Raw genomic sequence first — 26,009 nt, forward strand, 5'->3', positions numbered from 1 at the left:
TCACTTTTAGAAGGGACGGGGTTTCAAGGTTTAAAAGGTTCTTGTGGCAATGATAAATCACTGCATTTTTGTTAAATCAATATTGTAGATTTATAATTCGGCGACCAGAGTTAAGTGCCCCGAATGTTGAGTTGGAAGCCCAAGGGTTCATCTGAATTATGTCTGTTACATCTTCTATGGTTCACTTACACAAAAACAGTGGATGTCAGGGAGCTCAGATATGCATCAGACCTCTCAGAACTCTCTACTATCTGTAACAAAAAAAAACTAAAGAAAGTCCAGACTATATTTTGAGAAAGATATCGTTACAGTGATCACCGGCGGCAACCGATTCAGGGTCATGTGATAATTGGGAAAACGCAATCCAACCACAGTACGAATTACAGGACCAACCACAACGCATGGCTTGCTAATCTGCATCTAGGCTGTTTAGATCCTCGATTTTGCTTTATTCCCATCATTGGCTGGATCGATGATACACAAGTAAATTCTGCTTGCTGTAATGAATTCTGTTACGCACGACGTTGAGTGTGTGTGTGTGTTTCTTGTTTCTCTTTTTTTTTTTAACCAAGCTAATCGTAGTACAGCTCAGTTGTTCTTAATGTCTAAGCTTCCGTTCTGTTGCCTTTTCTCACGCCCCAACCCATTGGTTGCTGAAACACTGCGGGGACGGCGGTATTGAAAATAGAGAATTAAAGGGATGATGATGAACCGAGATGAACCGAGTTTCTTTAAAGCTACACATTATAAGTAAGTTCACCCCCGCCTTCTGCTGCTAGAGCTCGAGCAATCGGCGCCTGTTACTACACGGGAGCGATGGATGTACGGCAAGCATGTATGCTTCAACGGTGTTTTGTTTAGATTGTATAGGTGTCAGTATTTATAGAAGAATCAACACAAGCATCATAGTACATGCTACACAATTAACATAAAGAAGACGAATCTTCCGATGTGACACTTTCTCCTTTTGTCGTATTGCAATTTGCCAAACCGATTGTTTTCTCTATTGGTTGGTCGACGTCAAACAATTCTTTAAAAGCGGGCTAACGGAATCATTGGGAGGGCGCGGCGACGAGTGATTTAAGCCATTTTAAAACACAACAAACACATACTAACACATTCACATAAACCGACTCAGCTAGGTGCTTTCTCTCTTCTCCTCTCACCACAAACCACAAATTGTGAAAAAATTCAGCTAAAATCACAAACTAACAAACAAAATCCTGATAAACCATATAATCAGCGTTGCGGTCTGGGGTAAAAAAAGAGTGAAAGAAGCGCACTATCCCTCCAGCCATGGGGCTCCTAGTCCTCTACCCCCTCCATCGGGCATGTCTTCCACAGACCATCAGGCTTTGAATAAAAAGTTTTACAAAATAATATTTACCTATATAGCTCTTTCTGCTCTGTCTGTGTCCCTGGTTACACGCTCGTTATTAGCTGCAGCCGATGTCCACTCCACTTTCGGTGGGGGGAGAATTATTAGAATCACCCTGCCACCATGGACATCTAGCCGGACGTGAATCCAGCCAGTTTACTCTCTTCATCTTTCGCTCCGTCTTATGTGCGTTCACACAAACGAGGGGGACTGGTGTGTGGTGGCGTTGTCCGCCGCTGCTCTTATTTGCAGCGGGAAACTATTGTTTGGCCCAAAATAAGATGCTTTTCCTGTCAGGTTTAATCTACCGTCTTTACATAATTACTTGCGCTTTCGTCGCAGGAAGCAAGCAGATGAACCTACGCATCTATTCGTCCTACAGCGCGTTTTGCCTGTCGGTCGCTCGTCGGCTTCATCACACCTTCACCTTTCCCTTGTTAGTGGCGCACGTTCCCTTCATCCAGACGGTATGTTGCGTTCAGCTCATCTCGGTTGAGCGATGCTTCGATATCGAAAAAAAAAAAATACGTGTGTTTTGTTGCTTTAGATAACTACACTACCGATTAAAATTATCACTGATCAAGCCAGATAGCTGTAGGTATCCTTTTGTCCTTCCTGACGTTCCAGATATTCTTTCTCTATCAGAATATCGATACATTTCTGTTCCGGGGGGGGGGAGAAGAAAACAATAAGTCAGCAACAAACGTAACCCCCTAATAAAAGGGCGTAGAGCTTTACCTTTATCACTTGAATCTTGGGCTTAAACCGTGTGGACAGTTGGTTCAACACCTCGTTCACGAGCTGCGTATGGTTGAGCATCTTGCGCATCTTCATGATACGCACGATCGCCGCCTGTATGAGTATCTTGCGATCTTCCTCGATGTTCTTGTGTGTCGCCTCCTGCTCCACCTTCAGCTCCGACTTCAGCGGGAAGTTGATGTTGATGCGGAGCTTGCGGCTAGCAAAGGGTAACAGAGCAAAACGTGTTAGTGTGAAGTTCAACGTGCGATCGCTCACACTCACTTTTTAAAGTCCTTGTTTAGCTCGATGGTTGAGTCGGGATGTAGCTTGCCTTCGCCTTCGTAGCAATTAAGTAGCTTTGTCTTTAGCAGAATTGGAAGCACCTGTATAAGATTATCGTTATTGATACCTGGAACGATACCGGGAATGCGTAGGATATAGATTTAAAGCAATAAAGGTACTGTAACGTACGCTTGAAACTGCACTTTTCGTGGCTTGTTATCATGTATCATCTCTCGCCACTTACCAGTGTTTTCTCCCAACTGCTTAATGCTCCAGGCCGTTTCCTCGTTGAATTGCAGCAGCACGGCCATTTGGAAGGTGCTGGCCTGTGGTACGGCAGAAGAAAAAAAAAATACTCATGAATGTGGGATCCTCCAAGAAGAGACCGATCTCCGACCATACCTGCAGCGTGTATCGCATTCGGAAACAGTTGGTAATGAGCTCGCCGCGGCACATATTGTACAACCAGTTCAGCTTACGGCCGGAATGTTGCTTCGCGTAGAAATTGTTGAACCGATGGACCGACTGTTCCAGCTGTGGAATGAAAGGCGTTCAAAATGCGTTAGCAATCTCACACCGGCGAACAGGCGGCACGCCCAACAGCCTTTACCTCGAAGGGCAACGAAAAGGTGAATCCCTGATTGAACGGCCACGAACCGCTCGATAGCACCAGGATGCTGAAATCGATCTCGCTCTGTCCCGTGCTGCGCGTATCCCGCAGCTTCTCGTGATGCTTCCGGTACTGATCGTTCAGATCCTTCGACACGCCAATGTCCTGGAACATGCGCTGCAGCTTGCTGGTGTACTCGAACCCGCAGGCCTGCTTCAGCTTCGATATCATCGACGCTTCCGCATCGTCGCTGGCGGACATGTGCTGGCAAAGCCGTTTCGCGAGCATCTTGCTGTAAAACTTTTGAAACACATCCTTGTCCTCGATGTATTTGAACACAACCATCTGTGCGATAAAGGGGAGAAAGCGCGGTTAATACGAAATGGCGTGAATATGGCAACCAACACGCACTAAACCTACCACTTGATTAAGCGTGTCCTCCAGTTCGGCTTCCTCGGGATTTTTACTAGACTTCTTCAGCAACAAATCACAATACTTGGCCAACAGTTCCGGGCTCTTGCTGGCGCTTCTGCTCAGCTCGGTTACCGCGTTTGTGTTGATAAACTTACCGCACGCCTTGTCGAGTGCCGCCACGAAACCGCTATCGTTGTTAAAAGCCGTAAGTACTAATGCGTTGTATTTCTTGTGCACCTCCAGAATCGTTTGGACGTAGATTTTAGGATCCTGCGCAAAAGGAAAATTAATTCATTAGCCTGCATTCCACCCACTTCCGCCTCGTCGTGCTGGCTTTTCGCTTACGTTTACAGCAGAATCGCCACACTTCTCGATAGCTGCCAGACCCTGGTTGTGGATGTGTGTTTCGAGGATTTCCTTCAGCTCGAACAGACCCGCCTTGATGCGGGCGACCAACGAGTACATTCGGCCCAAATCCTGGTTCTTGTCCGAGTTTAGCAAGTTCTGGAACTCGGTCCGGAACTGGTCGAGATGGTTGTGGATGAGCACGCGTTCACACTTTTCTGCCAGCCGGTCGAGCGTACTTTCGTGCAGATACACCTGTACGCGCTTTTGCTCCTCGTTCAAGCGCAATTCCACGCGCTTCATGTACTCGGTGACGGGATTTTCACGCAAAAAGTCCGCACTTTCGCGTGTGTAGAATCTGCAGGCAGAAAACGAAACCCCCGTTAGTCCCCATGCAGGACGATTGTCGATCGAACCTTACCTTTCCGTGTCTTCGAGGAATATATTTTCAAAGCTATCCTTGTACACGGACAGATTCTGTCCCTTCGCGTGCGGATCATCCTCGTTGAGGCCGAGCTCCACGTAGCAGTTGATGACGCCGGACACCAGCCGTGAGTTGATCGTTTCCCCGTTGCGCTCTCGCTCGATCAGCTTCAGCACAGCGTTCGTGACCTGCTTGTTCAGATGCTTGAACAAATTGCCGCGCCAGGTGACGAGTGCCAGCTGATAGATCTCGTACACATCCTTCCGGCCTTCCTCGCACTCACGCTTCACCCAGTGTCGGTTAAGGTAGGCACAGACGCCATTCAGCACTTTGCTCGAGAACTGATAATCCTCCCAGCGCTTGGTGTAGAAATTCAGCACCTCCTCGCCCATCAGATCGATCCCATTCTGGTGCAACCGGACGAGGTAGTTCTCGAGGAACTCCTTCAGCCGTTTGTACAGCTCCTGGCCGACGAGCTGGGCACCGCCCGGTGGTGCGCTAATGCCCTTCTTCGACACCTTCGACGAGCCCGTGCGGGAGTTTGGCTGCTGGTGCACACTTGTACAGTAGTTATAGACATGTCTGCAATGGCAAAGGGCGTACATTAACCATTGATACAATATCAATAAACAAAACTATACAACATATACAACAAGTTTCCGTAAAACGCTTGTCCAATGCACAACAGATCATTATGCTTTGCCAGTATTGCCATGACGGCAATCATTAGCGTCGCGCACCTTTTGTATCAGAGTTTGGCACAGAGCAAGGCGCATTGTGCTTGCACCACCGCGCAGTTAGTCATTGTTTCCTGACCAGTGTATGATGAAATCAACATCAGCGTTCGCAGCTTTGTTTAGCTGCAAAAAGCATTAGCGCTTTCCGTACGTAAATCAAACCGAACAGCTCTAACCTGCGACGACTTATTTCAGTGTTTCATGTTCGACCGTCGCACAACCGGGTATGTTACGACGCGACGGTGAAATTCCAATCAGGAAAATAGAAACTTAAAAATAGATCACCCGCATTCTCTCACACTCCGACGACAGAGCACCATCCTTACACACTGTGCAATGTGTGTGGGGTGTTGTGCATCACTGATCTATAGGAAATGAAATTCGCTTTGATCATTTGGTGCAGCAGCAGCAGCAGCATCAATGTGCAGCCACAGGAGCCCAAGATAACGATCTACGGATAAAGTAAAGAATGCCCTCTAGATTTTGGTAGCCCATAGCAACGGGGACTGCTAACGCAAAGCAGCCTGCAACAGTAACACTTCAAACAAAAATTTTGAACTAGACGACACCATATTGGTGACATTATTTTGGCCATGTTATTTGGCGAAAGCTTCCTTCGAACGTTGCTTCCGGACGTGATGGACGTGCTGCGTATCATTGGAGACTGTGAAGCCAGTCTCGATAGGACAAAACCGCAAAAACGGTGCCTTCCGCATTGGTGTAATCAAGCTTCTGCTAACTTGTTGTGAGAGACGAGGATGTTTTTTTTTTTTGTTGGTGCTGTTTTTAGCCACACACGAACATGCACACCACTAATTCGTAAACACATACGCACGCAGTCGTCAACTATCTGAAGTTTGAAACACCTTTAACGGGTAAACCTGATAGCGACCACGACCATCGTCATCAAGCGCGCACAGGCAGAGTACAGGCGCGTTTTGGTGGTTGGTGGTGGTGTCCGATAACTCTTGAAACACAATCATGCTGCAGGTTCGCTTGGCTTAAAGGCACCAAACAAGATTTCTTTTGTTTTGTTGTTCACCGTCCCACTCACTCTCTGCCCATTCTCCTTCCCCCTCTTCTGTGCTTACAGTGTTGTCCTACGAGCGAGCACAACTACACAAGCGAGCGGGAGAGGTCAAGGAAAGACACAACGAAGGGTTGATCGAACGCAGCATGTTCGCATCATAACACACAACCGCGACACTCCGTATCTCCCTGTTCCTGACCTTTTCTTGGCGCACATACGCACACTCATACACATGCACATTAACAACATTCACTCTACATACACCGGTTATCCAGACACAGTCCACACAAAACCTGTGAAACGCACTACCGTAAACTGCAATCGATCGATTGGATGGTGGCGACATTCACACAACATTCATTTCCGGAAACAACTGTACTGTCTACACTGTTCACTTCCGGTTGGTGGCACTTACGTGTACAGTTCCATGTACCGCGCGATGCCCAAACTGAGCTCCCCTTTGTACACCTGCTTTATGCCAGCCTCTAGATCGGTCCATATCTGCGACGTGATTAAATTTTGATCGTCCATTTGTTCCGAGAGCAGCAGCAGCAGCAGCAGGCAAGTGTGGATCGAATCCCGGCCAGAATCGGGATGGTACAGGTGCAGTAAAGTGAAAGAAACAAAATTTCAGTTTAAAAACAACTGTCATTGCTTCGCTGAGCTCGGCTTGCATGACCTACTGATACTTACCTCTTCAAGATTAATATTCTTAAGCCCAGTAGCCCCATGGGAGTTTAGTTTAGACATTGGATACAACGGCCTGCTATGTTTCTCCTGCCTACTGCGTTGTGTGTTTATTGTTCCTTTAGCGACCGAAGGAAAGTATCAGCCTCTCTCTCTCTCTCTCACTTCGACACACACGCGCACGCAGTTATTTACACAAACCAAATCCAGACAGACCTTTTCTAGGCGTTCTGTTGGGAGCGTTGTTGTTGTTGTCGTCATCATCGTCATCCGTGAGAAGAACAATGGAAGCAAAAGAAAAAAAAACAAATGTAACGCAGCAATAAGTAAAAATTAGATTAGCCACCACTGTACGGAAAGTTGAGACAAAATCTTATCGCTAATTTTTTACATCGACAGGGTGCAACGCAGCTAAGAAAGGCGGGTGGTGGCCATTCAATTTTGCGAGCTTTGTATAAAACAATTCTCTTTTGTTTTGCGCTTCTCACAGCCACGGTATGCCGTCCAGTGGGCCGTGGTGTGGCAGCCTTTCGAGACTTCTTACATCAGTGTCGTATGTTCGCAAGCGCACTGTTTCGTCACAAATTCACAGTCACCAAAAAGGATGATTTCGTTCGTTCGAGTATCTCTCTGCACACACACACACCCGCACTCACGCACGTACACACGCACAACTCTTCTTCGGGGATTTCCTTCAAGCTCAGCTTCCACAAAGCGTTGGAACGAGCGTTGTTTCGGAACGCACAAAACCACCCCAGGGGCCGACCAGAGAGGAACGGAAAAACGGGGGAAACGGGTCTCGAGCTATGTTGCTACACAATAGCAAGTGTAATGGCAGGAAAGGGAAAGGCAAGAAAAGAAAGAAAAAAAACCCTGTGTGTGTGTCCTCCTTACCCGTGTTCCGTCGCAATTATCGACCAATATTTCCACTTTCTTGTCTGGCAAACGCGTCCACAGCGATTGCCTGCAGGTGATACGGGCTGGCACGATACCGTTCACAACCTGTGCACACCTGTTTTGAACGCAAAACTTGAAAGAAAGAAGCCGTTTTGTGGGAAAAATGACTTTCTTTCTGCTCTTCTCTGGCTTAGGAGAAATCCAACCATTAAAAATGACAGCCTTCGTAGAAAAACACTTCGTGCCCTTGCATTTTGGTGCTGCCCGATGCGAGAGTGAGGAAACGCTTCACCGGAACGCTTCAGCCTTCCGATTCCGACAGGTCTGACAGCTATCGGTAGTGCCCAGCTGACGGAAAGCTTGGGAGGGAGGAATAATAATATGTAGTCAGATGTAAGGGATTCTTAGGAAGGAATTAATTTGCCTCTATTTTCTTCATAGGAATCCCACTCTCAGTAGGTTTAGGGTTTTCTGTGCATTGATTCCTTGGAAAATTCCCCCGTGATCATGCAACTGTTTGTTGTTTCGGCCTGGATTCGCTCAAAATTAAATCAACTCTATTACACCAATTCAATCTTACACCATGGCTCCCTGGAGTTCTCGAGCTTAGTACTTACCAATAATTATGGTTAAATTAAGATAACGAGGACAAAGCCAACATCATGTGAGAACAATCGTTGGCAATCGATACTGTGAGAGTGTTGACGAAAGTTGGTAGTATATGATTACTGTTTTTTTTTTAGCTAATGCTGCTGTTACTACCAGATCTTAGAACATCTCCAGCTACTAGTGTGTAGAGGTTTGATTATCCTTGCGGTCTATTTAATACTTAGTAAGCTAAAAAATGCATTGTTTTACGCCTTGAAAACACCAGCACATCTTCATTATGCAATGCTGCTGCTGCTGTTGTTATTTGTAAACAGTTTTCGACCACTACCTAAGAAATCGGGTGCAAAATTGTTGACCCACAAGACATTTGTTAAGATTCGACCTCCATCCTCTGTAGACTAAATATGTATCATCGTAATCCACGTTTGTTTTTGGTAGTTATTTTTTTAAACTTTTATTCCGAACTTTTTAGCTTTTTAAGGCCTTTGCAAGTGGTTGTAAATGCGATGGGCCCTTCAAACCGCTATCCAACCCTGCCGGCCACGTAACTGTCAAAGCACCTGTCAACGCGGCGAAAAGGATGATTCTTTTGGCGACTGGCGGGCGAAAAGCTGCCAGAGAGGTCTTGTGTTTGGTACGGAGCTGTAACGTTTATACATTCTGCCTTTTTTCTGCTCAATAAGCAACCGCATCATAGAGCGATACACGACGGCATTAGGCGAGGAAAGCATTACCATCCGGTCTTAGAACGTGTTGGAAAGTGCTGGCGTTTCCGGAATTGGCCGGTCTGTGCAGGAGAAAAGGGCGAAGCGAAGAAAGCGTACACGGCGCCACAAGAGGAACGGGAACGCTCTGGTTTTTCCGCCGCGTAAACAAACTCACCAAACTGCGACGATGGTGGCGTCCAAAAAATCGTTCGAAGTAGGCGACTTGGTGTTTGCCAAAGTCAAGGGCTACCCATCGTGGCCAGCGAAGGTAAGACGAAATGACGGCCGCCACATACATAACCCTTGCAAAGATTCGATGTTCGATTGGCGCGTTGGTTGATCCGTCCGCCAGACAGCAGCGTACAGACGGCAAGCTGTAGGATTAATGGTCCGTGTCTCACTGCTTCCATTCTTTCGCTCTCTTTTCCACAGGTTACCTCCGTGGAAAAGGCCAAATACAGAGTCTACTTTTACGGGACGGGTGAAACGTAAGTATTGCAGGCGGGGGAAACCAGGGCAGCTCACCCGGCGTACGGCGCCATTTATGTAAGATGTGGCAAAATCAAATATTTCCCTCATTGTTTAATTTTAGTGGAAAAGTCAAGCCGGAGGACCTGTTCCCATACGAAGCATCGAAGGAAAAGTTTGCGGCGGAGAAATTTATGAAACGGAAGGGCTTCCGCGAGGCAATGATACAGATCGAGTCCGCCATCAGCGGTGATGATCCAAGCCCCGTAAGTGTGAGTGTAACATGAGCGCAAGGAACGCAAGACGTGGGGGGGGGGGAAGGGAAGGATTGCGATGGTATGACATAGGGGGACGGAGATTTTGAGCTTATTTCGGCGAAAAAGCTATTCTTCTCGCTTTTGTTCCGTTTTCGGTTTTAACTGGAAATGTTTGACTCTGTCGTCGCGATCGGTGTGTTTGTGGCTGAGAGCTGTCATGATACCATGGCCATGCCAACAGAAGGGACTAACTTTGTTCAACTCATGTAGCGATACTAGCGTACCCTGAAACGAGCGTTTATCTTGCTCCTTTTTGCTTCTTTTCGTAGCTTGCATATGACGTAGCGGCGGTACAGTCGGGAATGGATGATACGATGGAAACATCACACCAAACGTCAATTTCCGCTGCTGAGGCAAGTAAAGTAGCACATGGCAGCTGTGAACCATTCACCATGGAAACAGAGACCAATTTGAAGCCGTCACAAACCCAAATATAGCGATCGTACCATTTCTAATGTGCTTTTTCATTGTCCGCCTTGTTTTTTTTTCCAGGCCACCTTCAACGAGTCCCACGTGTCGGCCAACTCAACCGCGTACAACATTGGCAAGGTAAAGCTGGAAAAGTATGAAGATGAAAATGCTACCACGCAACAGCCCGCCGCCGTCGTAGCACAAACAAAAGCGAACGCAAAGGGAAGCTCTGCCACCAAGAAGGCGGTGGCCGCCACCCCAGCGCTTACACCGGCCACAAATAATGGATCGCAAAAGAAGGTGCTTGAGGCACAATCCTCGCCGCAGGACAATGCTGGCGGTGTGACCGACACGAAGGAAATCGTCAGCCAACGGGGTCGCAAAATCAAGCAGAAACGGTTCCTGGATGCTGACGAGGAGGAGGAGGGAGGTTCCGTGGCAGCGGGATCACCACCGAAGAAGAAACCGGCGAAAGCAAAACCGGCCATGGCGGCTACAACACCCGCTGCGACAAAGAAGCTGGACCCGTTCGGTAAGAATAGCGCAATTGAAGAAAACTGTCGGAAAAACGCATCAACACTCTGTGTACATTCTTATCGCTTTGCTTTGCTAGAAAAAATTGCTGACGAGCGGCTGTTTGTGCTGAAACTGGAACGGCAGCTGGTGGAGCTGAATCTGGAGATAAAATCATCGGTAAAACTGAACGGCGCCGATCCGGAACGATGCGTCAAGCTGATGGAACAGTACGAAAGTAAGTGTGGGGGGGGGGGAGGGGGTGTCCGCTGGCAGGGAGGAGGCAAGCTTTTTTGTTCTTATTTCTATTTGCTTCCTGTATCATCCTAGATCTGAGCGTTACTTCGACGATCCTGAAGAAAAATCCCAACTGTGTGGAAACGATGAAACGGTTACGGAAGTACGTGGGCAACGCCAAAGCGTGGAAGCTGGACGATAAGCAAAAGCTGAAGTTCGACTTCCAGGCGCAGCAGATACGACAAAAGGCAGAACAGATTTATGCCCGCTTTAAGGTATGTTGCTTGTGTTGACTAACGCGCGACGGGGGTTCTCGAGGATACAATCACGAATGTCCTAACAAATGAATGCCCTTTCTTACAGGACATTTTGGGCATGTCAGACAGCGAGAAGCCTTTCTGGGATTGGTTCGTGCAGGAGGTAACCAAGTTCGAGCAAGCCACGCAGCATCTCTCCCAAGAGGAACTGTATCTGCTTGTGGACGAGAAAGGTAATGCAAACAAGCAGTGAACAGTGTTTGATTTCCTGACCGCTGTCCTGGTCGTTGTTAAGGAAAAAAAGAAAAATTGCATAATAATACTCCCCCGAATCTCGCGCAGAACTGGAAACGGCCAACAAACAGAACAGCAACACCGATACGACCAACGATGCGACTAGCGCGAAAGACGATCAATCAACCAAGGCAGCGAACGACATGGCGCCGGAAGAAGCTGAGGGTGGTGGGGACGAAGGTTTCGAACTGGAGGGTACGACACCGGAAGAAGAGCATACGACACATCTGGACGAATAGAGGTGGTTCTTTATCAAACTCGGCTTATGCCCACACGCTCCCTGTGCTATTTTTTTTTTGTCAACAGTTTATGGTGGTCTTTAGTAGGTGGTTATGCCCATCATAACTGGCCGGCGCTGTTCATGTAGCTGCGTGTACTCGGTTACTCGGTGTTGGTTTGATCAACCCTTCTTTTTTCTTCGGATATGCCTTTGTTTACAAATAGCTACGGATATCTGCATCCGTAATTGTGTTTTAGCGTGTCTGCGAACGGGGTGCGCCTTTTGCGTGTGTCTGTGTGAATAATTGTGTTCAGCACACACAGGCACACAGATGTTTCTCATGTTTTACTACTTAAAACCCCTTTCTTGGGGTTCCCATTCTTCTTTTGCTCGGTAATACACATCGTAAACGTTTTTATTTTTAAGTATTTTTAATCATATTTTCCTAATCGCCCGTAAGTTGATTATATATGTAAAAAGAGAAGCAATCGTGAACAGGACGGAATTTGTTACGGAAGTGTTAGCCTGCTAAAGCAGCTGGGGGTGGCTTACAGTAACACACCCCATAACATGCGTAAGGCAATAAAACAATAGACAGCGTCGCTTCAAATCACAAACACAAACACAGCAAGAGCGAAGCAATGCTCCAATAGGGGACGAAAAGATTGTGCTAGAGCAGAAAAATCGTTCCGGAACCCCAAACGCGGCAACAAGAACCACCAAGAAGGAGAGTTTACAGTGCGGTTTTAGATTAAGCGGACAATGCATCTCAACGGCGAACGAACATTGTGTTGGCGTGGTTGCATTGAAGAAATAAATTACGCCTCAGGCCATTGCAAAAACGATTGCGCAAAGGAAGGAGCGAAAGTATCTGACTATTCCTCTGGCACTAACACATTAAAGGGAAGAAGACGCTGAGCAGCTGTGTTCTTCATATGCGTTCGTTCGTAGTATTAAGCACGCGGCGATGAGCTCCACTGCAGCTGGCATGAGGAACGGGAAAGAAAATAAAGCAGAGAACAGGTTGAAGTAACAAAACGTCGTATGTGTCGGATTGTGATTTTTATTGATGCTGATTCGTGTCACACACACGCAATCTCTCTCTCTCTCTCTCTCTCTCTCTCTCTCTCTCATTTCTCATCTGGTGAAATATAACTTACGATGTATTAATACTATTAAATTACTTATATGAAATCGGTTGGCGGAGAGAAACCGTCTATTCTTCCTCCTCTTCCTTCTTATCACTTTCGGTCTCGCTAGCAGCGGCCGCTTCCGTTTCCGCTGCACCGCCTTCGGCCGGTTTCTGCACGCGATTCACCGACAGACCGAGCCAGTTGGAAATCATTGCAATGCCTTCGTCCGTCGATTCGCTCACGGCTGCCAGAATGTCGGCCGTGGAGAGACTATCGAGCAGCGACAGTGTGGAAGTGCTGTTACCGGCAGCCGCCGCCACCGCCGCCGCCGGTTTCTCCTCAACCGTAGCCACCGGCGCGGGAGTGCTTTCCTCACTGCAATGGAAGGGAACTCATGCTTAGAAAGTCCGACCATCGGACACACCGAAACAAACGCACTTACCTTTCGGTGGGGATTTGTTCCTTAATTTGCTCCTCGGCCGACTTGATCACCTCCATGCCCTTCGGGCCCATCCGGAAGCAACCGAGCGGAAGCTCGATCTGAACGTCCCCGAGCAGCATCGGCTCTAGCTGCAGGCAACCCCGCAGGCCCTCGTCCGTCGGCAGCAGCTCACTGAAGCGGGCACACATTTGCGCCAGGCTCGAGAACACATTCAAACACGTCGGCGGAGGATCGGGACCCTTGACACGCTGGCTGTGGAGGACACTGTCGCCGTACGAAACGTTCAGCGCAATTCCTTCGTCCGCGGACAGATACTTCAGTCGGACGCAACCTGGAACGAGTTGGCGAGTTGGTGATTGTGTTTGTTACGAGACGGGGCGGGGAAGGATGTGGCGCTCGCTTACCAGGACCACCGAGATCGATCAGCGTCATGTTGAAATCGATGCAGCAAATGCAGGACGGCCCATTGCAGAGACAGTTGCTCGGACCGACCTCTTCCTCTTTGGCTTCTGCCTCATCGGTCGCGAGCGTAAGATAGTCTGTTAATTGGACAATTTTGTGTTGTTAGACCGTGGTTGCGGTTTTTTTCCAGTTGGACCATCGCTTATTGAAGCCTCCAAGGTCCACAAGCGTCGAGAGGATTGTTCAAGACAATTAACAATCCAAGCATCTTTGCATTGGTTTAAACATTTGAAAAAGCCAAAGTGTTTTTCTTTTTCCAAATCCTGTTACTTGAAATTCTAATAGGGAAAAGCGTGACGCAGAATTTGGCAACCAAACTCAACAGATAACAAATAATAACTAATTTTTCTTCCAACATTTCTATTAGTCACGTTCTGCGTACTTACCCAATATGCTCGCAGAGAGAGCGCCGGAGCATAAATAGGTCAGTAAGAGGAATAACAACAGTTTCTTCATTGTGCCCGGTCGAATCGTGTCTTCCTTCGTTCCTTTTGCTCTCCGTACTTCGTCGTACTCTTGGGACTCGTTCTCTGCGTGTGTGTGTGTTTAACACTCCAACGGCATTCAAGCAACGCACGCCGTGTTCCAGCACCTTCTATCGCACCCCGAACCGCTCCGATCCGGTCAAGTTCACACTTTCACTCGATAAACAATATAACCGTCTTGTCCTCAGTACACTGGTCGCCGATGGCAAACAGGACAATTTCTACAAATTTGCGACAATGACACACGGGCACTGAGAAACCGGAGCTGATGGTGACCGAACCAATGGCCGAACCGTGCCTCCCTGACGAGTGAGAAATCCCGCGGAGAAATTGGAGAAATGGACCGTTTGGTCTGGCGTCTGGTTCACGACTGCCTAACCCGTTCACTGGCACGACCGGGAAAGCTTTTACTACTGCGTCCTCCTACAGCACACGGACGCAAACGTGCCAACCACCGGAGAAAGATGACGAGCGATGATAAACCGAAGAAGGAAAAAGCGAGCTAACGAGCATGCATTAGCGGACGAGTGAATGAGGCCCACGGAGAGATCCCCTGGAGGCCCCCTCTTTCCCAGTCTGTGGTGCAAACCAGCATCGTCAGTCGATCAAATTCATTCACTTGGACCACTCGGGCACAGGAACCAGGTGCGAAGCGAAGGGTTCGTCGTTGGGTAGAACTAGTGCGCGCGTTCAAGTCTTACGTTTGACTTGCCCTCGCAGCAGAATAGGAGATGAGACAGGCTTTCCCAGAGGTTAACAGCCTCAACCGGACCGGTACTGAACGACGCGACGAACGACGAAGATGCGCCACCGTACGTAACGTTGATGGACAAATTATGTGATAATCTGGTTCCATGGGCGATCCGTCACGTACGGGGTTGGTGGACATTGATTTTCAGCGACATCGAACATAATTTTTCCTTCGGTCTTCGACAGTCAACCCCAGCACTCGAAAGGAATGATTATCATAGTTGGCATTGACTTTGGCATTGGTATGCGTTCGAAGGCGAGACCGATCAGCTGTATCAGGAGCGTGGATGGGCTTGCTGCGATGTTGTGCATTTTGTACGACATGCTCAAAAAACATGTCCCGGTTGCATGCCCTGACCTACCCCAGAATGTGAAATTTAGGTCGAGTGCAATCTCGGCGGTGGGTCGTGCCACGGATTTTGTGTTACTTTTACTTCGTTTTGTTGGCATTTGGGGGACCCTTGAAACCCTTGGGAGTTGCAGTATGCAGCGAAAGCACCACCACCACCACCATTAACTAATCTTAAGTGCAGCGAGTGCTCCATTTTGGTATGCCTTGTTTCTCAAAGCGATCGGGTTATCTATCACGTCCGCCTACCTTTCAGCGGAGTTAATCCAACGATTCCGAAAATCACGACACAGCGATCCGATTCGGACATCGGGCAAAGGTAGTGGACTTTCGGATTCGATTCCGGATTGCTGGAAGGATTAGTGTGCATTATCGAAATTGGGTCATAAAGAAAGGTTTCTCGATGTTCAACAGCGCATTTGCAGTAGCTAGACTTTATGAAGCGTTTACGTACATAACTTGATCTTGCTGTGAGATCCGGGGACGATAAATTACTGACGTCCTACGACGGGTTGCAACTCAGACATCTCAATCCAGGGATCTCCCAGCTTTTTGATGCAAGGGCCACATTGACCAGCTTTCCAGTTTAGAAGTAGTTAAAATAGCTCGGTGAACCGTACCTTGGAGTTCACTGCTCTAATCCATCGTGATCCGTACCTGCACTTCTTGCGATCTCCATCCATCGGAGTAAAGGGGCGAGGCCATGCGTAACCGATTTTACCGAAAGTGCGGTCACATGCATCCATGCGCGCACACAAGCGGGTAAACACAATTACCATCTTCGACCTACAACAATAATGCAAACCGGGCGCTGCTTGATGCGTTTGGGCCAGAAAAACGCCCGGCAAGCTGCGATGGAAATCTGTCAACCACAGACTACTGCGAGTCATTTTACTAGTGAAAGTGGATTGTTTCGTTTCTTTGCCGGATGGATAAAATAATGATCACTGCACCAGCTCCGCCGTTGTATTGTCTTGCTCGTTTTCGATAGATTTATTGTTTTATATACTTTGCAATACGCTAACAAATAAATTACACAGGTTTTGCTTACATATTATTGCGTGTGTGTGTGTGTTTTTGTGTGTATATAATTATACTCGTCTTTGAGTAATACTTTCAACGTGGGTATGCTTAACGGTCGGCTCGACCTTGCAGGAATCGTTCAACACTTTCAGCGAGGGGGGGGGTTTAACGTTCGATTAGGTTAGTTAGTAGTTATCGTAAGTTCAATTTTATTTAGCCTTTTAATAAACTTGCTATTCTTCTATCTCATGATGTATGGATTCGCGGAAGAAAACAACAAAACAGTACAACGCTACACCATACAGCAATGAGGCAGCGCAGGGAACGAATCAAAACCAAAGACAAGACCTCCGAACGACGAAGCTCCTAAGTATAATAAACGTATCCGCCCGCCAGAGGTCACTGCCATTATTAATACTTTTTCTCTGGGGTAAAAATCGGGAGGAAGCGCAAAACAGATTGGCCAGCAACGGACGTAACAAAAAGCAAAAATGCCATCCGCCCATCGATGGCCTGACATGATTTAGGTCACACTATCTACTCCCCAAAGTCGTCCAGATCGGGGCACGGTTCTCAGCCCGCTGGAGCAGCGGACAGAACGGCAGTGCCATTCCCTTTAGGGTATTATCAGGGCAACAACGACAACAACCAAAAGCAAGACACAGGAAACATCTCTCTCCGGGCTAAATCGAACGATTCTCCAGAAACTTATATAGGTCAACTAGAAGAAGATCAAACCGGCTAGCGCACGCGCACCCGGCCGCGAAAGAAAGAATGGGTTATCGTAGCATCAGAAGATTAAAATCCACGAAAGGAAGGTGGAATACACGAAGCTAATTTGCATAATTATATAAGTCGATCGTGTCATAATTGGAATCAACGGAGGCTCCCATCGGCCATCGGCCATTGCTCTTGACCACCGTTTCCGATACGTTTGCAAAAAGTCGATCGCCGAAAATAGCAATCGGACTAGCAGGGATCGACCAAACTGTATGCTTCACTAGCACCCTAATTCTTGTACCCATTTAGTTAATGCAATTCCCTGGCAAACCACTGCCCATCTGGGATTCGCGTTGGTTCGAACCGGGCCACATCACCTTTCACTGTGCCGCAGAATGTCGCTGCCAACGACATGACAGTGCATATTGTGGCCATCGTGGCCTTTTCTAGAAGGTTTGCTCTAACTGCTCAACTAGTGCCCGATCCTCACAATTGTATAAAGAAAAAAAACAATCAATACTAACCCTACAGTTCTACAACTTATGGTGGAAAAAGCTTACCGACAACTCAACAAATATTCACACACCTTCAAATTAGCGCCCCAGTTAAGTAAAACCGCAAAAGGAAGTGCAGATTGAGCTAGAGAAGGACGATGGATTAAATTAAACGTTGAACCGCGTTTCGGATCCGTCGGCCAGCATTAGCGTCACGGTGCGGTTGTTGATCCAGATCAGCTTTGCCAGCCGCATCGGATTGAGCCGTCCGATGTCCGGGATCGGTGCAGTTGAGTAGCCCTTGATGCAGCGGGTCTGGGACTGACCGAGCCCAAACATGCCGGCACTCGTCTGCCAGAAGCTGAGTCGGTTTTCGGTGCACGAGTAGCTTACCAGAAATTTGCCGTCCGGGCTGAACGCGAGCGCCGTTACCGGTTTGGTGTGGGCCGGTATCATCTGGCATTTGTTTTGGCGCAGTTCGTAGATGGCTAGGTGGCCGTTACTAGCACCGACTGCGGGGGGTTTTGGCGAGAGAAAGAGATTGAAGAGAGTGGATATTTATGTAGCAGGATGGAAGTGTGCTTATCGTCAAATCTCTCAAGAACCTTAGGTCAAAGACGGCGTACGCATTAAAGGGATGTTTTTTGAGGAATTTAATGAGTATTCTGTGGTCAGAAGCGTTCTGGCCATTCAACAGTGATTGAAGAGGTGGACCAAACATTAATGAGGAAGATCAAGACCATAAAGCCATCGTCCAAAAAGCGTAAAGGTACCAATGACTGGAACTCAACGCCCTGATTGCAGTCCTCATTATTGTACAGCTTCAGTCATGAGAACGGCTCGGAACGATCCTGCCCATAAAGTGTTTTAGACTGTGGGAACATGGACAGATGATGTCCCGAGTGATGCCCGGATGAAGATGGGATGATGACGTCGTTCGAACTGGTCAAGAACGGCCGAATTACATATTTTCCGTAAAATAAAGCAAAACTTACCTGCGATACGGCGCGACGCGCTGCAGTGTGAAACTTGATTGAATTTACACATCAGCGGGCTAACCTCGGCCAGCCCTTTGTTTTTAAGATCACCCGAGTCGACGCAGTGCAGCGTTATGTCCATCACCTGTGTAGAACAGATGCACGTTAGAAGTAACACGGGTCACTTGCGAGTGTTTACAATGTTGCCAGACAAAACTACACACACACACACACACACGCCCAAATGGGCCTCTCCCATCCCTCTCCTCGCCCTCCGGCACCTACCTCCACGAGCAGATTGGCGATCTCCGTCTGCATCTTATCGATGAGCATTTCCACACACTGCAGTATCTCCCGCTTGGCCCGGTGTAGCACCGACTGCGTAATGGGGACGCTTATCGCCTGCGCATTCTGCTGCAGCGTGTTGTACCGCGCTACCTCGCGCGCCATCGTCGTGATGAAGGCGGCCGGCCGGGCCGTCGCAATCAGCCGCAGCGCGTGCCGTGCCGTCCGGCATGCGTCGGCCTGCGGTGTCAGCGGCAGCTTGTAGTTCAGGCTCGGTATTAACCGGGTCGAGTCGCAACACATCTCCAACAGTCCCAGCAACACCTTGCTCACGTCAATGTACGGTTCCCACACGGTGAAGCCGCGCCCAATCAAATCGATTGCCGCCCGGCGCAAGGGCGTGAAGGCGGGCAGCTTCGGTGTTGCCGGAGCGAGCAGCAGATGCGTCAGTGCCATCGAGGTGGAACGGGCGAGATTATTGTTGCCGATGCCGAACCCTTCGACGACCGAACTCTTGCGACGGTTTTCGTTGCTACGCTTACCATCGGTGGCGGAAATGTCCTGGCCAAACTCGGCACCGATCACACCGAGCAGCACGACGGCGGTCGTTTGTTTGCGCTTCAGTTCGGCCAAGCTGGACGGTTTGCGGACTACTTCCTCCTCCTCTTCCGACTCTTCTTCGTGCTCGAGTGCGCCCGGCTGACCACCGGTGGGGCTGGAGGTGGGCGACCCGGCGTTCGATTGTCCCGTGCTTGGCGCCTGCTGCACGATCGGTTCCGTGTGCGTGTACATGGGCAGATATTGGGCCCAGCTTTCCACCAGCTGCTTGCGGCCCTTCTTGCCCATCCGGCCCAGCTCGCCGAGGAGCAGCTGTTGGGCGGCTTCCCGGATTTCCAAACAGTGATGCTGCCATCTTCTAGCCATCATCTCGACCTGCGGACGCTTGAAGTTGTTCGCATCGAGCGCATCGATCTTTTCCGGCAGCAGGAAGCAGTGGTGGGTCGACAGCAGGCTCCAGCCCTGCTTTATCTGAGCCTGCTGCTGGGTGAACGCTTCCTCCTGCTCCTCCTCGTTGCTCCAGGTGGCGCGCGTCGATTGGCGGTGCAGCTTCCGGGCACGCTCCTGCTCCGGTATGAACGTGGCCATATTCATCGACATCAGCGTGTTAGACATGGCCACCATGGCTAGCAGATGGTTGGAGGTAAGTGTCGTGCTTAGCTCCCAGTGAAGCCGTGCGGTAAACAACTTCGTCAAACCCTCCCGTCGGAACTGTTCCGCCGTCATCGCAACCGTCTTCAGCTCGTCCGGGGTGGAATTGATAACGATATTGTTTTGCCAGGTCGGCAACAGCAGCGACATGTAGCCACCCTTCGACAGCACACCGAACGACACGGGAATCTAGTGAGTAGCGAACAAAAGCAAAAGGTTCTAAGCGTTATTAAGGGTCCGGAATTCCAACTACACACTTTCACTCACCATTGGGCGCAGCAGGCCAAGTTGCGTTTCGCACACTTTGTCCAAATGTGGATCGAGTCCCCAGGAGTGGATTAACGACAACAGCAGCTGTGCGACCTCCATCACGTGGGTCGCTTCCATGCGGGGTGCGATTTTCTTCGCAATTTCCGACGAATCTGGAGGAATCGTAAACAAACAAATGGAGATGCATGTTGTTTGTGTTCGGCATTGCAGGCCCATCCACAACAACAGCGAGCACTACTGGGCGCTATGGGTATTTGCACAGTGTTGTGATTGATTGGCCGTGTCTTGGCATCCACCCGCTCCGACTGAGCCAAAGCAAATGCCTGTAGGACAAAGGGAGCGTACTCTCAACCACGCTGTTGTACAGGTTGCCAGCTCTCAGGAATTCTAGCCTGCCAAAAGCAAACAAAAAAATCCTACCACCAAAGGCCGGCACCGTATTGCGAATCGCACTATTCACTTGCATACGGGCACACGTGTTCTTATCAGTATAGAATTTGCGGCCATCCGCCGCTGTACATTATAAGTACAATCTGCAACGCGACGGCACACACTATTTGTCTTTCATCAATCACTGCGAACAGTGGGAGTGGAGAGAGAGTGTGGCTGATCTGTTGATTCAATCGGAGTCGGGGAAAACTAACGCGCAGTATATAACGACGAGGAGTTTAGACTTTGGCATTACAGTTCGCTGAGAACATTAGCCAGTGCAAGTGGTAGCGTTCTTCATTCATTATCTCAAAAAGCGGGGAAATAATGGCATCCAAAGTGATCGTGATTGCGTTGCTGTGCATCGCACTGGCAGCGTTTGTCCAGGTTAGGCTCTTATTTCGTGCCTAAAACGATCGGAACTCATTGGTAGAAACATCTTCATTTGCCTTCACTTGACAGGGAGCTCCGCAATATACGCACGGCGAGGAGCCTGAATATGACGAGGATGATGGGGCAGACGAACCGGTTCAGCCTCATTCGAGTAGCAATCACGCCGACACTGAGGATGATTTTGATCTGAGTAAGTATTTTAGTATTCACGTGAAGGTAACATAGTGTGCAAGAACGTTTTCCCTCCCCGTGGAAATTGAGCCTTATCCTCCGTTCAACGTTATTGCTTCGAACCAAATGTGATCGATTACACATCCCATATGTGCGTCTCCATAGGTCTTCTGGACAAGCCGTACGCTAATGCACCGGAGAATGCCGATCCCGGACGACGTCCCGAGTTCCTTAAGCAACACAACAACGAAAACCAGTCGGATTCGTCTTCCGGATCGACCGAAAATTAGCACGAAGCAATACAACTCTGACGTCCTTTGGATCATTTAAAGTCGTATTGAAATGAATATACGCATCAATAAATTTACGGAAACGGTATTACAAGCCTAAAATGCGATGTTGGATTGTTTTATGCCCTGAAAGAAACAGGTTATTTTATACCAAAAAGCTTTCAAAAACTGCGAACTATATTAGCCTTTTGTCAAGAGCCAGACTCCTTCCGCAGCTGTTGATGAGAGACTTGAGCTAGATCTCTTGATCCTTGATCCTGGAGTCATCTCTTTGCTTGAAGTACACGACTTGTAACTGACCGACACATTACAATATTATGATCGATTAAGCCTTTTTGCTTAATAAATAACACTTCTTCTTCTTCTTCCTTGGCACTACAACCCCTCGAGAGGTCTCGGTCTGCCATTTCTGGCTCTCTGTGACTTGATTCTTCCCGTAGCAAAGAAGTCAGCTCTGCGTAAGGGGAGGCGGTCTGGATGGGATTTGAACCCCGGCCCCGATAACCGGACGTCCACATAGAGACAAATAGAAAGACACACAAACAAACACAACACACACACACACACACACATAACATCCAGTGGCGCCGACTTACCCTTACCGGTTTCTCCGACATTTTTCACCACACTGTCGAGCTTTGCCTGCACCTTTGTTTGAACATTCTCTGCGCCTTCCTTCATTTTGGCGAGGATTCCTTTACGTTGAGGCGAAGAAAGAGATTAGCAGATCAATTGGAATGTATTTAAATGTATCAAAATCGGCAGAGAGAGAAAAAAAACATTAATTTAAATAAATAGTTTAAGTAAAAGAAGGGAAAGAACGAAACCTATCTACGGTTCGAATTGTAAGCATAACACACTCATAACGCACTCAAGAGTGGAACTGTGAGGGACGTTTTTGGGGGGAACATAAAAAAGGGAAACAATATTTAGCAACACACGAGCAAAAACGCAACTAGGATTCTAAAGCTGGCCAAGCGGCAAAGGCCCTACACAAACGAAACCAAACGCTATTCACGAAATGTAATGCGCATAACACGAACCATGCTTATCTTTCTCTTTCAGTATTTTCTCCATATCGCCAGCCTTATTTTTCACGCGTCCGAAGAAATCTACGCACAATCGTATCAACGGAGCAGTTTAGTAGACGATAGTTAACACACATTTTTACACACGTTTTAGAGCGTTTGCGTGGAAAAAGAGAGAAGAAGAGAAACTCCGTCATATACCGTCACTCTTGGTAGATAGTACTTTACGCACAAAGAGGAACGTCGATTGGAAGATGATGACGGTAACAAAGAGAGGTCAGTCCGGTCATAAACTAAACACATACCTGATATTTTCTTTCCTGCATCGGACGCATGGGTATCCGTGCCTGTTGGGATCAAGAGGCCTTCAGCCTACAACGAAGTAAAAGTAAGGGAGTTAAAACTGTGCACAGAGCGTGATTCGTTCGTGAGCCGTTCCTCACAACGAACCTCTAGCGTGTTCGGGCTCATGGCGGCATACTCTTCCGCGTGCAGCTCAAATATCAATCCTTCGATGTCAAAGAAGAGGATGTGACTTTCGGCGTCTACAAAGAGAGGGTGAGTTGTAATGGACCGTTGGGTTGGCACAGGCAAAGCAAATCACCTACCTTTGGGGTTGGTTCGCAGACCCTGAATAATCAGTGGGCTGCTTCGATTCTTCATCAAAAAGTCTCCATGGTGATTGTTGTGTGCGTGTAGCTGCTGTAGCTGATGAATTCCGCGCTGGGTAGCGTGCCGTATTGCGTTTATGTTTCGATGTCTTAAACCACTGGAACAAACGACACAGTCTGTAGCATTATCGCCCTACAATTATACTGATCCGCATAGCTTACCGGAAGAAATGAACGGCCGGGTTCGCCAATCCCATTTCCGACGTAGATCCAGTGCTGCTGCCCGTTTCGCCACTATTCTCATCACACGCGTTCAACACCTCCTCCGCTAGGATGCCGTGCAGCACACGATCCAGATGGCCGGTTTCCATCTGCCACACGTACACCGTCCCATCGGAACAGCCGACGATGAGGAAATCATCGAGCGGGCGCCATTTAATCGAAATTACCGGAAACAGGTGGCGACTGGCGAGCGTTACACACTTACGCTCCTGCAAGCTGAGCAGCGTGACCGAGTGGTCCGATGCCACCGAGCAGATGCACTTGAGGATGCGAGGCTAGAATGAGTGTGAGGTGAGTAAACCAAGGTCAACCAACAGAAGCGCATGAGACGGGTCCCCGGGGGATGCTTACGCTGCACGTCGGTGGCGGTACCAGCAGCTGAGTAATCTCGCCGGCATGCACACAAAACCGGTGAATCAGATTGCCGCTGTAAAGATCCCACAGACAGACGGCAAAATCCACTCCACCCGATACGAGATGCGCTTTTTCGTACCGTGAATGTGCCAGCGAAGGACACAGCAAGCAATTTACCCGCCCGCTGTGTCCGTTTAGGATTTGATGTGGTGGCCAATCTGAAACGAATGGTGAGTTACGGCACGAGGAATCAAGTGCACAATCGCAAAACCTCTCTCTTCACGCTTACCACTGAACTGCTGGTGGTTGCCGTGTAGCAGATGCAACATGACGGTCTGCGTGGCCGGAACGATAATGATGCTTCCATCTTCCCGGCCAACTACTAGCCGACTTTGCTGTGGCAAGTAAATGCTAGCGGTTAGCTTAATCAGTGGCTCACTGTTCTGATAAAGCTGGTCCAGTATGCCCACCGGCAGCGGGTTCATTTTGTTCCACGCTTCAAGGAGCGACGTGCAAATAGTTGATTCCAGAGCTATCAAATGGGAGAAAAAAAATGCATTATTTATACATAAATCGTTCTGGTGACAGCGATTGCCTGTACGTACATGCCGGATGCTGTTTTTGAGTTTGAATTTGCTTAATCTGCTCCATCGAAATATCGGGCACGGCCCAGATATTCACGTAACCCTCCGAATCACCTCGTAGCAGATATTTCTGTGTCTTTCCGCTACGATTCGAGGTGACCAGTTTCATGGTCGGTGGACAGGACAGGGGCTTCTCCCCCGTTTGCGATAAAATGCAGTACAGGAACGGTGAATCCTTTCCAACGGATGGACCATGGAAATCCTTATTGTCCGGGATGCTGTTCGCTGGCAGGCGAAACAAGTATCCCTTACCCTCGTCCGACCACAGGATGACCCGATCGTTCGAGAGGAAATCTCCACCCATCCACCGTTCGCCGGAAGGTGAAATTACGCTGCACAGCACGGTAAAATCACCCGCATCGTATATCTGCCAATACTTGGCGCAAACAATCAGCACGGTGCGCTGGTTCTGCGAGCAACAGTTCATCGTGATGGCGTTCAGGCAGCGTATCTGTTTCGATTCATTCTCGTAGATTGGTTCCGAGTACTTGTTCTCGTTGCCGATCAGTGTCCACACCTTCACCGTACCGGTGGTGGTGATGGCCAGCACCACGTCGTCCTTGCGCTTCGATGGTCGCAGTACATGCAGGGCCGAAATCCAATCCGGGTTTACCTTCGAGCTGAGGCAGAACAGTACCTCCAGGCTGAACGGATCCATCACCATAATTTCCGCATAGTAACCGTTGCAAAACAGACGGATATCATCGCAGTTGGCCATGTGGTACGCCTGGATGTTGGTGTGCACCTGTGGCATCTTGATGCTTTCCGTGCACTTTCCATCCACCAGATCCCACGTGCACATCTCACCGTTTTCCGACGAGCTAACCAGGAAGTTGTTATCCTGGATAATGGACGCTCGCGTTAGGCACAGCACCGGTGCCGTATGTCCTACCAAAAGACATCGCGGGGTCATCTGGAGCGTGTCCGGGTCCACCTGCCTGTAAATTTAGACAGCGCATTAGCAACCGTGCCTTGATTGTACCGTCACGTCTCATTACCATAAACAAATTTGACCATCGTAGCAACCCGTCGCAAGGATTTTCTGGTCCCGTGACAGAAACACACTCGACACACAGTGTGTTGGTGTGTTCGGGCCCCAAAGTACCACGGGCACAACGAGATTGGTATTGAGCATCTTGACCTGCAGCTGCTTCCCACTGCCTCACAAACAATCGGGCTTTATGCGTACTGTGAGTATGATTAATCCACCAAATTTTCGCTTTTCGCTTTTTTCTTCGCACCAAATCACGGGATTACGCTGTTTTCAAATGCATTATTTACAAATCAGCTGTCAATGTGTATAGCACGACTTGTGGGGGTAGTATATGTGTGTGCGTGTATTGTTTTTATTGATTGAGACTGGCACTGTACAATGAACTCTCCTGTTTATCTTTAGGTACGGCCAAGTTGCGGATAAAACTTTTACTATTTCAGCTTCTTTAAACACTCTGCAGCACACAGCTGCAGCGAATGCACAAGAAATTCTCACTTTTCCTAGTAAAAATTGCGATTTTGATCACGTAGAACTCTGCCCGTCCCGAGCTACTGATAAGAAAATTTTCACTTTGACAGCTGTCATCTTTGACACCGATGGCGAGACAAACACGAGATTGGTGGCCTTCAGCTTTTC

At 48.5% G+C, this 26,009-nt stretch overlaps 5 protein-coding genes across 13 annotated transcripts; 2 read left to right on the top strand and 3 right to left on the bottom strand.

The window, feature by feature from the left end:
- Nucleotides 1-380: 380 nt before the first annotated feature.
- On the bottom strand, nt 381-7,817 carry LOC118513833 (cullin-1). Of its 3 annotated transcripts, none has more exons than XM_036060095.1 (12): nt 7,543-7,817; nt 6,655-6,878; nt 6,377-6,462; nt 4,192-4,776; nt 3,771-4,128; nt 3,432-3,695; nt 3,012-3,356; nt 2,804-2,935; nt 2,646-2,727; nt 2,402-2,528; nt 2,117-2,336; nt 381-2,038 (listed from the first exon to the last, which is right to left on the bottom strand). In XM_036060095.1, the coding sequence occupies exons 2-12, from the start codon at nt 6,709-6,711 to the stop codon at nt 1,958-1,960; spliced, it is 2,337 nt and encodes a 778-aa protein (XP_035915988.1). In that variant the 5' UTR covers nt 6,712-6,878; nt 7,543-7,817; the 3' UTR covers nt 381-1,957. The 3 variants fall into 3 exon arrangements, with proteins under 3 accessions (XP_035915988.1, XP_035915990.1, XP_035915989.1); XM_036060097.1 differs by lacking the exon at nt 7,543-7,817 and adding an exon at nt 7,193-7,406; XM_036060096.1 differs by lacking the exon at nt 7,543-7,817 and adding an exon at nt 7,040-7,207.
- Nucleotides 7,818-8,736: 919 nt separating this feature from the next.
- On the top strand, nt 8,737-12,456 carry LOC118513845 (hepatoma-derived growth factor-related protein 2-like). 4 transcript variants are annotated; one of them, XM_036060124.1, is made up of 9 exons: nt 8,737-9,129; nt 9,294-9,349; nt 9,454-9,595; nt 9,916-9,999; nt 10,139-10,589; nt 10,671-10,808; nt 10,901-11,082; nt 11,171-11,297; nt 11,407-12,436. In XM_036060124.1, the coding sequence occupies exons 1-9, from the start codon at nt 9,049-9,051 to the stop codon at nt 11,595-11,597; spliced, it is 1,452 nt and encodes a 483-aa protein (XP_035916017.1). In that variant the 5' UTR covers nt 8,737-9,048; the 3' UTR covers nt 11,598-12,436. The 4 variants fall into 4 exon arrangements, with proteins under 4 accessions (XP_035916017.1, XP_035916016.1, XP_035916018.1 ...); XM_036060123.1 differs by having other exon boundaries at nt 8,743-9,129; nt 9,454-9,601; nt 11,407-12,456; XM_036060125.1 differs by lacking the exon at nt 9,916-9,999 and having other exon boundaries at nt 8,747-9,129; nt 9,454-9,601; nt 11,407-12,456.
- A 60-nt stretch (nt 12,457-12,516) lies between these two features.
- On the bottom strand, nt 12,517-14,514 carry LOC118513846. The gene is made up of 4 exons (XM_036060127.1): nt 14,002-14,514; nt 13,558-13,692; nt 13,154-13,484; nt 12,517-13,086 (listed from the first exon to the last, which is right to left on the bottom strand). The coding sequence occupies exons 1-4, from the start codon at nt 14,069-14,071 to the stop codon at nt 12,795-12,797; spliced, it is 828 nt and encodes a 275-aa protein (XP_035916020.1). The 5' UTR covers nt 14,072-14,514; the 3' UTR covers nt 12,517-12,794.
- A 1,645-nt stretch (nt 14,515-16,159) lies between these two features.
- On the bottom strand, nt 16,160-25,956 carry LOC118513847 (WD repeat-containing protein 7). 4 transcript variants are annotated; one of them, XM_036060130.1, is made up of 14 exons: nt 25,378-25,956; nt 24,341-25,317; nt 24,025-24,267; nt 23,733-23,953; nt 23,322-23,656; nt 23,097-23,257; nt 22,939-23,033; nt 22,794-22,860; nt 22,504-22,572; nt 22,063-22,155; nt 20,175-20,329; nt 18,699-20,096; nt 18,432-18,558; nt 16,160-17,948 (listed from the first exon to the last, which is right to left on the bottom strand). In XM_036060130.1, the coding sequence occupies exons 1-14, from the start codon at nt 25,512-25,514 to the stop codon at nt 17,605-17,607; spliced, it is 4,422 nt and encodes a 1,473-aa protein (XP_035916023.1). In that variant the 5' UTR covers nt 25,515-25,956; the 3' UTR covers nt 16,160-17,604. The 4 variants fall into 4 exon arrangements, with proteins under 4 accessions (XP_035916023.1, XP_035916022.1, XP_035916025.1 ...); XM_036060129.1 differs by having other exon boundaries at nt 22,057-22,155; nt 25,378-25,514; XM_036060132.1 differs by lacking the exon at nt 22,504-22,572.
- Nucleotides 19,574-21,562, top strand: LOC118513849. Its single transcript, XM_036060134.1, has 3 exons — nt 19,574-20,993; nt 21,069-21,189; nt 21,336-21,562. Exons 1-3 carry the CDS (start codon nt 20,934-20,936, stop codon nt 21,458-21,460), a joined length of 306 nt encoding a protein of 101 aa, XP_035916027.1. The 5' UTR covers nt 19,574-20,933; the 3' UTR covers nt 21,461-21,562.
- Nucleotides 25,957-26,009: the final 53 nt, after the last annotated feature.

Source organism: Anopheles stephensi, chromosome 3 (genome assembly GCF_013141755.1).
Source record: "Anopheles stephensi strain Indian chromosome 3, UCI_ANSTEP_V1.0, whole genome shotgun sequence".
Taxonomy (NCBI): Eukaryota; Metazoa; Arthropoda; class Insecta; order Diptera; family Culicidae; genus Anopheles; species Anopheles stephensi.

Coding starts and splice junctions, on each gene's coding strand:
- LOC118513833 (XM_036060095.1), bottom strand. CDS start 6,711: ATGTCTAAACTAAACTCCCATGGGGCTACTGGGCTTAAGAATATTAAT. Junction 3,357..3,431: donor AGGACACGCTTAATCAAGTG/GTAGGTTTAGTG, acceptor TTTATCGCACAG/ATGGTTGTGTTCAAATACAT. Junction 2,337..2,401: donor CTAAACAAGGACTTTAAAAA/GTGAGTGTGAGC, acceptor ACCCTTTGCTAG/CCGCAAGCTCCGCATCAACA.
- LOC118513846 (XM_036060127.1), bottom strand. CDS start 14,071: ATGAAGAAACTGTTGTTATTCCTCTTACTGACCTATTTATGCTCCGGC. Junction 13,485..13,557: donor GATCGATCTCGGTGGTCCTG/GTAAGCGAGCGC, acceptor AACTCGTTCCAG/GTTGCGTCCGACTGAAGTAT. Junction 13,087..13,153: donor GAACAAATCCCCACCGAAAG/GTAAGTGCGTTT, acceptor CTTCCATTGCAG/TGAGGAAAGCACTCCCGCGC.
- LOC118513845 (XM_036060123.1), top strand. CDS start 9,049: ATGGTGGCGTCCAAAAAATCGTTCGAAGTAGGCGACTTGGTGTTTGCC. Junction 9,602..9,915: donor ATGATCCAAGCCCCGTAAGT/GTGAGTGTAACA, acceptor TTCTTTTCGTAG/CTTGCATATGACGTAGCGGC. Junction 11,083..11,170: donor AGATTTATGCCCGCTTTAAG/GTATGTTGCTTG, acceptor CCTTTCTTACAG/GACATTTTGGGCATGTCAGA.
- LOC118513849 (XM_036060134.1), top strand. CDS start 20,934: ATGGCATCCAAAGTGATCGTGATTGCGTTGCTGTGCATCGCACTGGCA. Junction 20,994..21,068: donor CACTGGCAGCGTTTGTCCAG/GTTAGGCTCTTA, acceptor TTCACTTGACAG/GGAGCTCCGCAATATACGCA. Junction 21,190..21,335: donor TGAGGATGATTTTGATCTGA/GTAAGTATTTTA, acceptor GCGTCTCCATAG/GTCTTCTGGACAAGCCGTAC.
- LOC118513847 (XM_036060129.1), bottom strand. CDS start 25,514: ATGCTCAATACCAATCTCGTTGTGCCCGTGGTACTTTGGGGCCCGAAC. Junction 22,573..22,793: donor TGCAGGAAAGAAAATATCAG/GTATGTGTTTAG, acceptor GATTGTGCGTAG/ATTTCTTCGGACGCGTGAAA. Junction 20,097..20,174: donor TTGGCCTGCTGCGCCCAATG/GTGAGTGAAAGT, acceptor GCTACTCACTAG/ATTCCCGTGTCGTTCGGTGT.